The sequence below is a fragment of the Ipomoea nil genome, unplaced genomic scaffold, assembly GCF_001879475.1.
Source record: "Ipomoea nil cultivar Tokyo-kokei standard unplaced genomic scaffold, Asagao_1.1 scaffold0345, whole genome shotgun sequence".
NCBI lineage: Eukaryota > Viridiplantae > Streptophyta > Magnoliopsida > Solanales > Convolvulaceae > Ipomoea > Ipomoea nil.
In genome coordinates, this window is record NW_017616773.1 from 76231 (window position 1) to 90000 (window position 13770).

The following is a 13770-nucleotide window of genomic DNA, read 5'->3' on the forward strand; positions in this document are numbered from 1 at the left end:
TCATAGTGACATGCAGAATTGTTTGGCATGATAATGGGAACCTTACAAAGTAAAGGACAAGATAAAGTCCAACTTGGTCAAGGACTCTTCTCCTTCTCCTCTGCAGTCTGCTCTCTATATGTGTGTGTATATATAGTAAAATAAAAAATTATTTAAAATTTTATTCACTCCTTCTAGACTAGCAGAACCAATTTTTTTCAACCTACTATACGTATCTAACTTTAATTTCTTCCTATCCTATATATAGATACTCTACCTATAAATATATATAATATAAAATATTTGTGTTTCCTTATTAAATGCATTCCATGCGCTGATCAATATTATATTTGTGAGGTGACCATTATTCTTGTATTTCTAAGCCATAGAAATTATTAAAAGCAATCCATTCTTTTAGGATACAAACAATCCTATAAATACCTTATAACACAATGCCAATGGTCATTGCATCTCTTCAGATAGAGACACATTTTTCCATTTCCTCTTACTTTTCCTTTTTTATTGCAGCAAATCACAATAAACAGGAAATGGAGTTTTCTTTTCTGCAGCTCACGATCGCCATAATTACCTTTGCCGCCATTGCCCAAACATCTTTCGTACAATCCGCCTGTGACTCTGATTGCGTTAAAGGATTTGTTGCTGCACATAACGCGGCCCGAGAAATTGTTGGCTCTCCACCTGTTCACTGGAACTCCACCGTAGCAGACTTCGCCGAATCCTATGCCGCCAAGAGGTCTGCTGACTGTGCGCCGCAGCACTCTTTTAACCAGGCGTATGGGGAAAACATTGCGTTGGCCTCTGCCGAATTGTCTCCGGCGGATGCCGTGAAGTCGTGGATGGATGAGAAGAAGGACTATGACCACAAAATTAATGCTTGCGTCGGCGGCATGGAGTGCCACCATTATACGCAGGCGGTTTGGGGTGGTAGCACGAGTATTGGCTGTGCTAGGGTTACGTGCAAAACTGGTTGGATGTTTGTCTCCTGCAACTATTACCCTCCGGGTAACTATATGGGCGAAAAACCATATAATTAAAGGCAATTTTCTTTCATGATTATTATGATCTTGTGAAATGCAGACAGTGCATTATATAAAAAGAATATAAATATCTAAAAACTACACTAATGTATTATCATGAAACAAATATTGTTTCATGCATATATGGATGTTGATTCAATTCAATTTAATTTGAACTTTTTCTTTTATTACTTCTGGCTAGCTATTCTTGAATATTTTTTTCATGGTTCATGCATAAATACTTGGTATCCCACCGTTGTGAGTTCAATCATACTTGTAGAGTGTATCTCATATCCAGGAGGACTCTTTAATATGCTGCACTCAATTAACTACATAATTTAAGGAAAAATAAAGGTCACATTTTCACAAATTATTATCTCTAAAAGAACTTTTTTGATCAAATTGATAATCTACTCATTAGTCAAGTTTACTAAATTTTTTAAAACCAAATGTGCCAATAAATGATAAGCATAATTTTATTCTTTTGTGAACACATAAAACTAGTTCTCAAAAACATCATCATTATGTGCAAATTCTAAAATCTTACAATCTTGTAAAAAAGTGGTTGAAATATTAAATGATTGTAAAGTATTTAGTATGTGGGCGAACCTCCTTGATTTTCTTTCTTGATTAGTATGTTCTTGTGAAATGCAAACAGTGCATTATACAAATAAAATATATATATTTAAAAAATATAAATGTATTTATTGTTAAACAAATATTGTGAGTTCAATTTTGAACTTTTTCTTTTCCTTCTGGCTAGCCATAACTATACTTTTTTTTGGGTTCGTGTATAATACTGATGGTATCCCACCATTGTGAGTTCAGTCATACTTGTGGAGTATATTTGTTATCCAAGAACACTCTTTAATATTCTGCACTCAATTAGCTGCATAATTTATGGCATTAAGATTAAGTATAGCAATTTGATAAGAGATTATGTAAACGGCTAAGAAAAGAAGGGAACACATAGAGTTTGATTTATTAAGGCAAAGGAAAAGTGAGATTATGTGGCTAAATTAGTATGCAATAAAAATATATAACATTGGCTTGTGGGGATGGGCACTGCTCCAAAACGTCTTTTATAAATATTAAATCTTTTATAAATTTTTTTAGTAACTATAAATCAAATAAACTTTATAATACATTTTATAATATTTATAAGTTATCAATTTTTATAATGCATGTGTTAATAAATTAATTAATCTCACATAATTTAGTAATATAAAAAATCAAGTTCAAATAATTGGAAGTATTTTCTACATTTGTAATATTACAAGTCTTATTTTAAACAAAAGTATTAACTTTGAAAATGTGTATGTGAATATATATTAATTAACATTATTGTACTAAAAAGTTGAAATGCCTCAATTGGCCCAGGTTCGCCTCGCGGCATACGCACAAAATGAGAGATATTCTCTCGGTTTTGTGATATTTTGCAAGCAGTGGAATTTTCAATTTTTGGTGGAATTTTCACTGTTTGGCCTCAAACACAACCTCACTTGTATTTTGTACCAAACTAGTATTGCACTCATGCAATGCACGGAATGAAAATTACCTATAAAAGAGGTGATTTGATGACTTTGTTTGAACCCAACATTAAAATAGATGCTTACCTAAGATTATGAATAGAAAATTATGGTCCAATTGAAAGCAAATCTACTCACCTCGGTACTCACAATTGAAGCACGTGCTCCATCTCAACTAAAAGCGTAAGCTGATAGTTGGATTGCACATTAACGGCTCAACACGCCCCCTCACGTGTGCGGTGGGTTCCAAGCAACACGTGGACCAGAGTCGCTTATGGGTGGCGCACACGTCACGACCCATGACCTTTGGCATGGCTCTAATACCAAATTGAAGCATGTGCTCCATCTCAGCTAAAAGCCTAAGCTGATAGTTGGATTGCACATTAATGGCTCAACACTCACAAAGCATGAACTTGATTGAACACCCTCAGAAGTTATTAAATATCTAATCTATTGTGGAAGCTAAACCCAATTAGTGCTTCTCTTATGGCCAAATCATAGAAGTGTGTATAAGATGTAGACATATATAGAAATTCCCGGGTGCCATATTTTCTGTGCTTGTTTGTTTGTATTGCTGCTAAAACAACAATATGCTGGGTCTATTGGTATGTCTGTTTTGTACATATATTTAGATGATAGTTTTTGGAATAAAAAGTAGAACCTTGTTACCATTTACTAGCCAGTGCTTGTGTTACCTACATGTTTAAAGATGAGTTCAAAGAAGAGAAGACTTGGTTGCTTATGTCATTGTTTTGTTCTGATGAATTTCATTGCACTACTAGGAGTGTTAAGGTTTTGCTTCATGTTGATATGCTCTTTAATCTTTATGAATTTTTTTCAATAATCATTGGCATGACATGATCTGGGTTATTGATAAATTGCAATAAGGAGTGATATGTGAGGGAATTTTGTGCACCTTTGACATCGTCTGATCACTTTCCATGAGAGGCTAAGTTTTTTGAGGGGGACAATCAGAGGCAGTCTAAAAAATAATGTCTTGGTCATTCAGTCCAGTAAATGTTTGAGACTTGAGGGAAATAAGAGTAAAATCAAGCCTCGGGTGGATTTCTCTATTCTCACAAGAGAAATGGAACAGAGACTCTGGTAAGTTGTGTTGGAGAAATTCTTGAGTGAACGGGAAGGGAAGTGGGGATATGAAATCTGCAGGCGTGTTATCACTTTCATATAAGCTTTAAAGCTCCTTCATATAAAGAAACAAAGTTCAAGATTTAATCTTATGGGGTACAGGAAGATGAATGAAATACTTAAGTTGCTTTATTTAAGAATTTTTTGCAGAAATGTAGCACTGTGATATATCTCAGTTTAATGCAAGTTTATTGCATGTCATATTTTCAGAGGTTTTTTTTTTAATATTTATAGATGCAAATATAGCAATTAGGAGAAGTTACATGGAAGTTACTGCAGTTTAAAAACTCAACTCCCATAGGACATATCTTAAAAGATACATCAGGCATGACAAATATAATTATATAAACCATCACTAGTATAGATATGAACATCCGCTACCCTTGTACAGGGAAGCGGATCTGCGGGACGTGGAAAGCCATGATGTTTCCTCGTCCCTTGTTTAAAACACCGCCCAGCTCGTTATTTTTTTTTTAAATAATACACTACCCTTGATTAAAGGAGGGTAGCCTAAAGTCATAATTTTTTTGCTCAATTTTTAACTAGTGCATATAATTATAGTATAAGTACTACCTTCAATTTCATGGAGTAATATACAAATATATATATATATATATATATATATATATATATATATATATATATATAATGCATGAAACATGAATAAGCTAAGCAAAAATATATATATATATATATATATATATATATATATATATATATATATTAACTTAAATACTCCTTTTCATGCAAGCTGCAAACGAAACGAACGAATGAATGCCAACGAAACCAACGAAAGAAAGCCAACAAAACTACTTATTCGTGTGATCCAACGAATTGAACAAAAAGCATGCTCCATCAACTCGTTAAACCCGAATCAATGATTTCTTTAAATTCCTTCGGTCAAATTGATAACTAACGAAATGAACAGTCAACCGTCCGCTCATTAAATAGCGAATTAATACAACCGAATCTTCCATTTAATTAATGAATTGTGCCACAGTTCGTATTTAAACGAATCAATTCGTCAAGCTCACCGAATTGATTAATTTATTCGTTAAATACCAACGATTCGTTAAAACCAATGAATCATTAAAACCAACGAATCATGCATATCAATCTAAGTACTATTCGATTTCAATCGTACGCAATATTCATATTTCCCAACTTTCTTTCTACTAAACTAAAATAATATTTATAAATCCACAACTCCAAATATTATTTAAGTTTTTGATGGTAGTACATCTGAAACATTAATCTCCGTTACAATATAAATTTCCAACAAGTTGAAATATTTTTCTGCATTGCATTCAAAGTACAAATTATGAGTAGTGATTTATTTCTTATAGTCAGTATCTAGGGTTGTGCTTCTTGAAAAGGAAGAAATAGCACGGAAATTGCAAAATGTTATAAATGAAATGAGTAACTTAAAAGTCGAAAATGTTCGACTTCAAGAAGAGTGCAAAGCAAAGAGAGGTTAGAGAACATAACCTTCGAGAAGTAATCGCATCATTTACACATTCATCCAAAATAATGGATAAAATGGTATGTATGCAAAAACCCGCTGGAGATAAAGCCGGATTGGGTGACGATCCATCATGTTCTCAAACCCATGAGGAACTGACTATCTACTACTACTTTAGTCAATAAAGTTCCAATGGTAAAATTTGTGAATAGTCAGTATATCATAATGAGATAAGGAGTTGGAAACCAAATTAATGCTCGGAAAAAATGTTGCGAGGCCGTATCGAAAAAATAATATCTCGATAAGGCAAAAATTTTTTTAAAGGAAATATTTTGTGTCTCAAAGGAGAACCAACGAGTCAAGTGAAATAAAACCTCATAGGAATATGGGAAGAATTCCGAGAATTGGGGCTGGGAGATTATATCCCTCAGAACAAGATTGGTTGCTTGTAGACAAACCATGGACCAAGTCCAGATTTTCTACTTTATATAGGTTCAAGCAACTATCTGCTTCCCAACCCGCACCGAATCATTATTCAAAAGTGCGTTATGATTATAGATTTTTCAATGGTTACAAATCACCTACTCTTGGATCAGTGTGTTATAGGTGGATGCCAAATACAAAAGGACCCAAACAAATCTGGGTACCTAAGAACAATTAATCTTTATTGCAGGAAATTTGGCATTTCGATAGCGGATGCTCTTTACATATGACCGGCAATAAAGCTAGTCTAGTTGAGTTCAAAAGCATCGAAGGACCTAAAGTAGTTTTTTTTTTTTTAAGGAAACGATCGATACGGAATAACAAAAGGAATGGGAACAATTGTGAAGAATGTCTTTACGAATTTAGGACGTATCAATCGTTGAAGCATTAAAGTTCAACCTATTTAGCACAAGGAAAATTGCGACAAAGGTTACCTCGTAGAATTTTTCAAAGACCAGTGCCAAGTCAAAGACGAATCTACGAAAGAAGTCGTACTCGCCTGATCGAGAAAGAAAAATATGTACGTTGTTGATTGGAGTACAAGGAAGGAATCCGTATGTTTGGTGGCGAGCAATTCAATTGAAGCAAGTTGGTAAACAAATCAAAGCATCTTTCAAATCAATTCAATTTCAAAACCGTCAATAAGCTTGCAAGAAGTAAGCTAGTTGAAGGTCTACCCAACATTGTGTTCAAGAAAGATCAAATTTGTGATGTATGCCAGAAAGGGAAACAAATCAAAGCATCTTTCAATTCCAAAAGCTCAAGAATCAACATCAAGACCCTTAGTCTACTACCCATGGATTTATTCAGTCCAGTAGACCTGGTAAGCCTAAGTGGTAAGAAATACACTTTGGTTGTTGTTGATGATTGGTAAGACATGGACAATATTCATCAAGAAAAAGAATGAAGTTGAATCAAAGTTGCCGGAGCTACTAAAGCAACTACAAGTCGAGAAGGACATGACGATTGCAACAATTCAAACCTATCGGGGAACCAAATTTGTAAACAATGTAATTCGATTTTATTGCACTTCACAAGGGATTCATCACCAACTTTCTGCCGCAAGAACACCGTAACAAAATGACGTAGTTGAAAGAAGAAATACAACACTCAAAGAAGTTGCGAGTCACAATATCAGCCGCCGAGCTACCAAAAAGATTTTGGGCAGAAGCTATTGTTAGTGTTTTTATTTATCCAAAAAACCCCAACATATAATTGGCAATATTATTATGGCAAACAAAGATAGGGTTAGCTTGGTGTCGGTTTGCTTTACAGAAGACTGATTAATCAGATACAGCAACAGGCGTACTGACACTGAAGATCAGTTATAGGAAGATGTTTCCTTTTTACTGAACGCGGTTTAAGAAGTCAGCTTTGGAAAGAATATTAGCGGATCTGTCTTGGAAAGGTATGGACCGAATCTTTAAGATTACATTCTTCACATATCGTCCTACCATCTACAATCAGATATATTTTTGGAGAGTGTTCTTGCTATGGAAGTATAAGTACCCTCATTCGGTCATGAATTAGGGTTACGCTTTTAAGAAGAAAGAAACAGTCCTTACTATACTGAAGATCATATCTTTGATTATCATGTCTCTTCTCAAGACAATTTGTTCTTGGTGATTATGATGAAGAACTTGAGAAGAACTATCGTTGCTTAAACGAAAGGACGCTAAGATCACACAGTTGTGGGATCAACGTTGGACTGCGTCATTGAAGTGGACTGCATTAGAGTTAGCTCTCTAAGTGAAGGGATTTCATTGGACTTCTGTATACACGACTCTCCGACTTCAACAATCCACTAAACCTGTGTAGACTGGGTACGTACCTTGTGTGGGGCACTTGGGTGAGATTATTGTTTCTGTACCTTTGTACATTGGATTATGAATTAGTGGATTGGACGCCTCTGCGATCATCCCCCAGATGTAGATACACACTGTATCGAACTGGGTAAAAATCTTGTGTGTCGTTTTAACTGTTTACTTTAGTTTACTCTCTCTGCAAACGAATCAGCGATCTATCTAACTGACAGACTTCACATCTCTGAATCTGTCAGTATAATTCATCAGTCGTTTAATCCAGTTAATATTCTAAAATTGAGGAAATGCAAAATTACATGTGGTATCAGAGCTTTTAAGTCTACATAGTGACTTGATCCTTACGGGAAGACCTTTTTGCATTGTTTTCTCTTTTAAGAAGTTGTCCCTGGTTGTCTGTTGGCAGTTTGTTTGCTTGTGTGTTTTGGGTGGTTGTCTTTTGATTCAGGATAGATGCAAGTATGAAACCACCAGAATTGGATGGTCACAACTATTCCTTCTGGAAGGCTCGTATGGAGATCTATCTCCAGGCACAAGGTACCAGGGTTTATCGTACTGTTCTCTCTGGATGGAGTCACCCAACTATTCAGAATCCTAATGGAACTACTGAGGCAAAGCCCATCGAGACTTGGACAGAAGATGAGATGACGGCCTCTAATCTGAACAATAAAGCACTGAATTCTGTTGTATGATCTCTGCATGAATCAGTCTTTAGCTTCGTCACCGGTGTAAAAGAAGCAAAACGAGTATGGGAAATTCTTGAGACCAGATTTGAAGGTACCAGTTGTAACACCCCGTGTTACGATCTCCAAACCCGGAATTAATTATGTAATTAATTCCATCAAGAAGGATTTAATTCCTGTTCATTGATTGAGGTGGCCCACGATGCCCAAATCCAGAGCCCAATATATATGTATAGGAATATATATATATATATATATATATATATATGTGTGTGTGTGTGTGTGTGTGTGTGTGTGTGTGTGTGTGTGTGTGTGTGTGTGTGTGTATGTGTGTGTGTGTGTGTGTGTGTGTGTATGTATATACTATATATGCCCAATAAGGATTGCCTAGCCCAAATAATGTTATCATCCAAATTAACCCAAGCCCATTTAGGAAATTCAATCCTACTAAGAATAGGCATAGGTACATGTATACGTATAAACACACACACACACACACACACACACACATATATATATATATATATATATATATATATATATATATATATATATATATATATATATATGGATGGACAGAGAAAGATACGCAGATCATACGTAGATATAAATATACATACCTATACACATAGTCCTATACGTATAGCTAGTATAAACGTTTGTATATATATATATACCGCCCTTCTCTCTCTCTCTCTCTCTCGACCTCGACAAGAACCCCCCCTCCTTTCTACGTCCATCTCCCTCGGCGAAACCCCAACAACAGCAACGACCCCAACAACTCAACAACCTCTCCATCGCCCTTGTTTCCCCAACCCCTTCCTTCGTTCCATCAAGACATCGACAAAACTCGGACGGCTTTAGGGGAGTGCTAGGGTTCGAATCTCATGTTAGGCATGTTTATATATTACGAATTGATAATCTTTTGGGTTATTGGTAGTTGATTTAGCTGATTATTGTGAATTATTAGTGCGAATGATTACCGTAGGGAGGATTAGCATAGTTTGGTAGGACACAGTTGGTGTTTGGAGAAAATCTAGTGTTCAAATCCTTTAGGTTTTAATTATTCTATTAGCTTGATTATTCAGTGAAAGTCTGATTTGATTCACAGGTTCCATTGACGGTGTTTTGGATTGATAAGCGAATAAGGTAACCATGTCTCAACAAAATCTATTTCCCTTGCTATAATCTTCTTCTTTGGCTCCTTCTATATGCTTGTGTCATGATGAAATCCTTTATGATAATTGCGATATGAGATTGATGAGATGATTTTATATGTGATCTTGATGATCTTGATGATGATAAAAGGATCTTGATGATTGTGTGATGTTTTTGATAAATCTTGATGATTCTTGATAATAAAGATAAAATACGATTTTTGATGATTTGAATGTGATTAGAGCCCTAGGTTAAATTGGGAATTTGATATCATGATGTTCTTGATATATTTGGGTGGGATTTCGCATGTTCGGGTGTTAATTGTGTTTAGTAGTCATGTTAGGATGTGTTCAACATGATTCTTGGTTTTGATCCATTATTTGACTACGTGGTCTCTTCGTTTGTGTTTTTAAATGTCTACATTTATATTTCGGGTTCCACAAAGGATCCCGGGGCCTATATTGTGAAGAAGAGTCAGTGGGGGGTATGTGGGGGTAGGGGGACCCGCCACCTACCCGCTGCCCGAATGGACATCGCCGGCAGCGGGCACCCCGACGGGTGGCCCTCCACCCACCGACTACCCACTGAAATTCTCCCACTTTGGGATTATGGCTTCCCCGTTTGATGTTTCCCTGTCCCTCGTGGTGTCCCAACGGACCCTGCTTATCGTGCGTAACTCTAGTTTGATGTTTTCGGGTACCATACGTAGGGTAAAAGAGTCTTGTGTATCGCCTGCTAGTTGAATTGGTATCCCGTTGGCCTAGGTGAAAGAAGTATGAAGCCCTTAGGATTATTCCTAGTTGTTGATGACCACGCGTAGGTTTTGTTACACGTTTTCTCCCCTTTCCCAATGTGTTAATATGGGTTGCATGTGCTTGCTATGTGTTATGTGTGCATGATACCCCAATTTGGTTGCGATCAAATTGGTTATACCTGAGCTGCGGTTCATTATCCTGGCTGCGGTCAGTGACTCACTTCTAGGCCTGCGGTCCACCTCATGGGCCTCGTGTGTTGTGGTCCACCGACTGGGCGCGTCAGGTGGTGTGTAGGGCTACTAGCCTCGAGGAAGGCCATAGCCCATCGAATGAGTTCGTCAGGCGGTGTGTAGGGTTATGGTTCGCTGCGATCCACTGAGTGTATGTGTCAGCGGTGTGTATGGTCATAGTCCCCAAAGATCATAGTCCACCTAATGAATCCCTCAGGCGGTGTGTAGGGCTATGATCAGCTACGACCCACCGACTGAGCTCGTCATGCGGTGTGTAGGTTCGCAGTCCCCAAAAGAGGATCACAGTCCACCGACTGAACGCATCAGCGGTGTGTGGGGCTGTGATCCGCCGTTGAAACTATCGACGGTCTATACAATTAGCTGCGGTCAATTCCTTCATGTTGCAGTATGAGGTAGGGTGCTGCGGGGCCGTGTTAGCACTCTATGCACTAACCCTCATGTTTGGGGCATGCGATGGATCCCGTGGCGCCACCAAAGTGTGCTGATGTGATAAAATATGAATTGATTGATGATATGAATGATGTAAAGTGGATCTGTGACTCTAGGATATATGCTAGTGTCTTTATATGCTTGATTATGACCATGGAATGTGCCTATCCTTAATTGTCGAGTCTATTCCTGGTTTTAAAATCTAGAGCATCCAAAGTATATATCTTCCTGCTTCAAAATGGTTTTCCTATATATATATATATATATATATATATATATATATATATATATATATATATATATATATATATATATATATATATATATATATACTTATATTGTATTTCAACTCGTTGGAGTAGGTTACCAGCATCATTCGCTGAACAGATATATTTGGCTTTCAGGCACAAATGGTTAGCTACCGGAGCGCACTAGAGGATCTCGGCTTAGATAGTTAGTCTTTCCTTTTCGGCATGTGTGCCTTGAATGATGTAATGACAATATTGGAGGATAGTTAGTTAAAATAGCCTGTGCATCTGAGTTCTCCAGTTCGGATGTGGCATAACACCCCAGACACTTATGTTTAGAATGCTCCATTTGGGAATTATTTAATAGAATTTCCTTCATATTATAAGATTGAAAAGTTTTAAAATTTCGGGGTGTTACAGATGGTATCATAGCCTAAGTTTGACCCTAAGACAATACCTTTAGGATAAGACTTTAGAGACATTAGGCTTGAATTCTAAATATTTGAGATCTTTCGAAAGGGACTTTAGGACAGTAGGCTTGAACTCTAGGTATTTAAGTACTTAGGGTATAGGAATCTTAGGACGCGCGGTGAGGCTTTGAATTTATCACTTTCATTTAAGTTCCCTGTACTTGTTCCTTGCCTAGCTTCAGTTCTTTTAGTTAAGACACCAGGTAAGGGTGTGGGTAGAAATGTTTACTTCCATAAACCGCATTTATACACATACCCGGTAAATCGCCTCATTCTAAGTTCTCACCAAGAACATGATGAAGACTGTGACCAAGAGAAGGAAAACTTGGACGACTGCTAAGGCAAAGCAATTGAGATATGATGGTCACATCGGGACATAATGACAACTCGAAAAAGATAGACGGCATTACTCACAAACCTGGATTCAACTACCACGACCCCCGATTCAAGCAAGTGGCATGCACCTCCTGATAAAGTTACCTTATCTCGGTCAGTAAAGGTTACAGCTACAACAAACAGGAAAGAGAATTGGGACGCTAATTAATACAAGAAAGTGAAGTAGCGGATGGACGGCACTGCTAAGTTGAATCCTTGATGCAAGGTATGTATATAACGATGTCTTACGACCTCTTTACCCCAGCTTAAATTATCGTCCGCCCTGGAACCTCAGCATCTTTATATCCCTATTTATTAAAACTCCCACCCCAAATCATTAATTATTCTTGAAAACAGTTCACAACCATTATGCCTTTGCTCACCCTTTGCCGCGCCTAACTCGAGCCCTTGAAAACCTTAAGTTGTTATGAGCATTGGAATCATTGCCATTGCTCTAAGTTTATATTCCCCCCCCCCCCCCCCCCCCCCTTTTGAAACCCCGTTGAGACCCTTAGAGTAGTATAAAACCCTTGCTCTGCCCAAAGACGTGAAAGTTGGTGTTCGTTGATTCAATATTAAGATAGTTGTTAGGTAAGGGATCAGCGGATGCATGGAAGGTATCATGCGTTAATCACCGCTGCAGTGAAGACCTCATCTTTGCACGAAAGCCTTGATGGCTTTACTAGGGACCGTAACAAGTACGTGCGACACCCAAGGACGCCATGCGATGACAAGGACAACCGAACAAATGCATTCCATGAAAGAGAAAAGTGTGACAAATGCCCTCACTACTGAAAATACCACCAAAAAAGCGCAACAAGCCAAATTTCGGGAAGAACATAAAGTCTTGCTAAGAATTTCATCCGCTAAGGAAGGGATGAAACTCAATAAAGCAATGAAGACAACCCGAAGTTCCTTGGGAACCGTCAGCGAGAATCGAGAATCAAGACCTGGGGATTAGCCCTGCTAACCGACTAGGCCCAAACTGTTGAACATTCTAGGGAAATACGCACAAAAATCCATCACAAGAACTCCTTCAAAAGCAGTAAAGATGGATGAGTCTTTAACGTGGGAAGAAAAGATTAACAAAAACTTTGGAGTCAAACAAAGCCAAGACTTTGGGAAGAAAAAATTAACAAAAAGGATCATCAGTCCGTCTTTACATCACAACCAAGCTTCAAATAGGAATAATCACTCGAAGCCAAGAGTCCTTAGCCGGTCGTAGACAAATCCCTTTCCTTCCCTTGTCTATCAAACACCGTTTCCCAGTCCACCACTCCAAACCTCATTCTTGATCCCTCATTCCAAACAATCCCATGCAAAATAGCAGCCTTCTTTCCTAAGTTGCAACTTGAAAACATTGATCCTATTCCTATTTAGCCTGTCCCTCGAATTTGAGCCCTAAAACCTGCACTTCTTGTACCCTTTTTAACCCAGTCCTTCCCAAGACCGAGAAGACATAGATATAAATAACTATATATTACCCAGTAAATACCTTCCATATACGACTACCGTACTAATTGTGACCATCTATCCCCTAAATGATTCCTAACCTTCGGGGACGAAGCTTCCTGTAAGGGGAGGAGAGTGTCACACCCCGTGTTACGATCTCCAAATCCTGAATTAATTATGTAATTAATTCCGTCAAGAAGGATTTAATTCCTGTTAACTGATTGAGGTGGCCTACGATGGATCATGAACCTTTACCCAAATCCTGAGCTCAATATATATGTATAGGAATATATATATATATATATATATATATATATATATATATATATATATATATATATGTATATACTATATATGCCCAATAAGGATTGCCTAGCCCAAATAATGTTATCATCCAAACTAACCCAAGCCCATTTAGGAAATTTAATCCTACTAAGAATAGGCATAGGTACATGTATACGTATAAACATGTATATATATATATATATATATA

The 13770-nt window shown here is 37.3% G+C and overlaps 1 protein-coding gene across 1 annotated transcript; it reads left to right on the forward strand.

The window, feature by feature from the left end:
- Positions 1–461: 461 nt before the first annotated feature.
- LOC109171700 (basic form of pathogenesis-related protein 1-like) lies at positions 462–1207 on the forward strand. The gene has a single exon (XM_019320764.1). The coding sequence runs from the start codon at positions 528–530 to the stop codon at positions 1032–1034; it is 507 nt and encodes a 168-aa protein (XP_019176309.1). The 5' UTR covers positions 462–527; the 3' UTR covers positions 1035–1207.
- The last annotated feature ends 12563 nt before the right edge of the window (positions 1208–13770 follow it).

Bases quoted from the DNA above. Each gene is read 5' to 3' on its own strand.
- LOC109171700 (XM_019320764.1), top strand. From the start codon at position 528: ATGGAGTTTTCTTTTCTGCAGCTCACGATCGCCATAATTACCTTTGCC.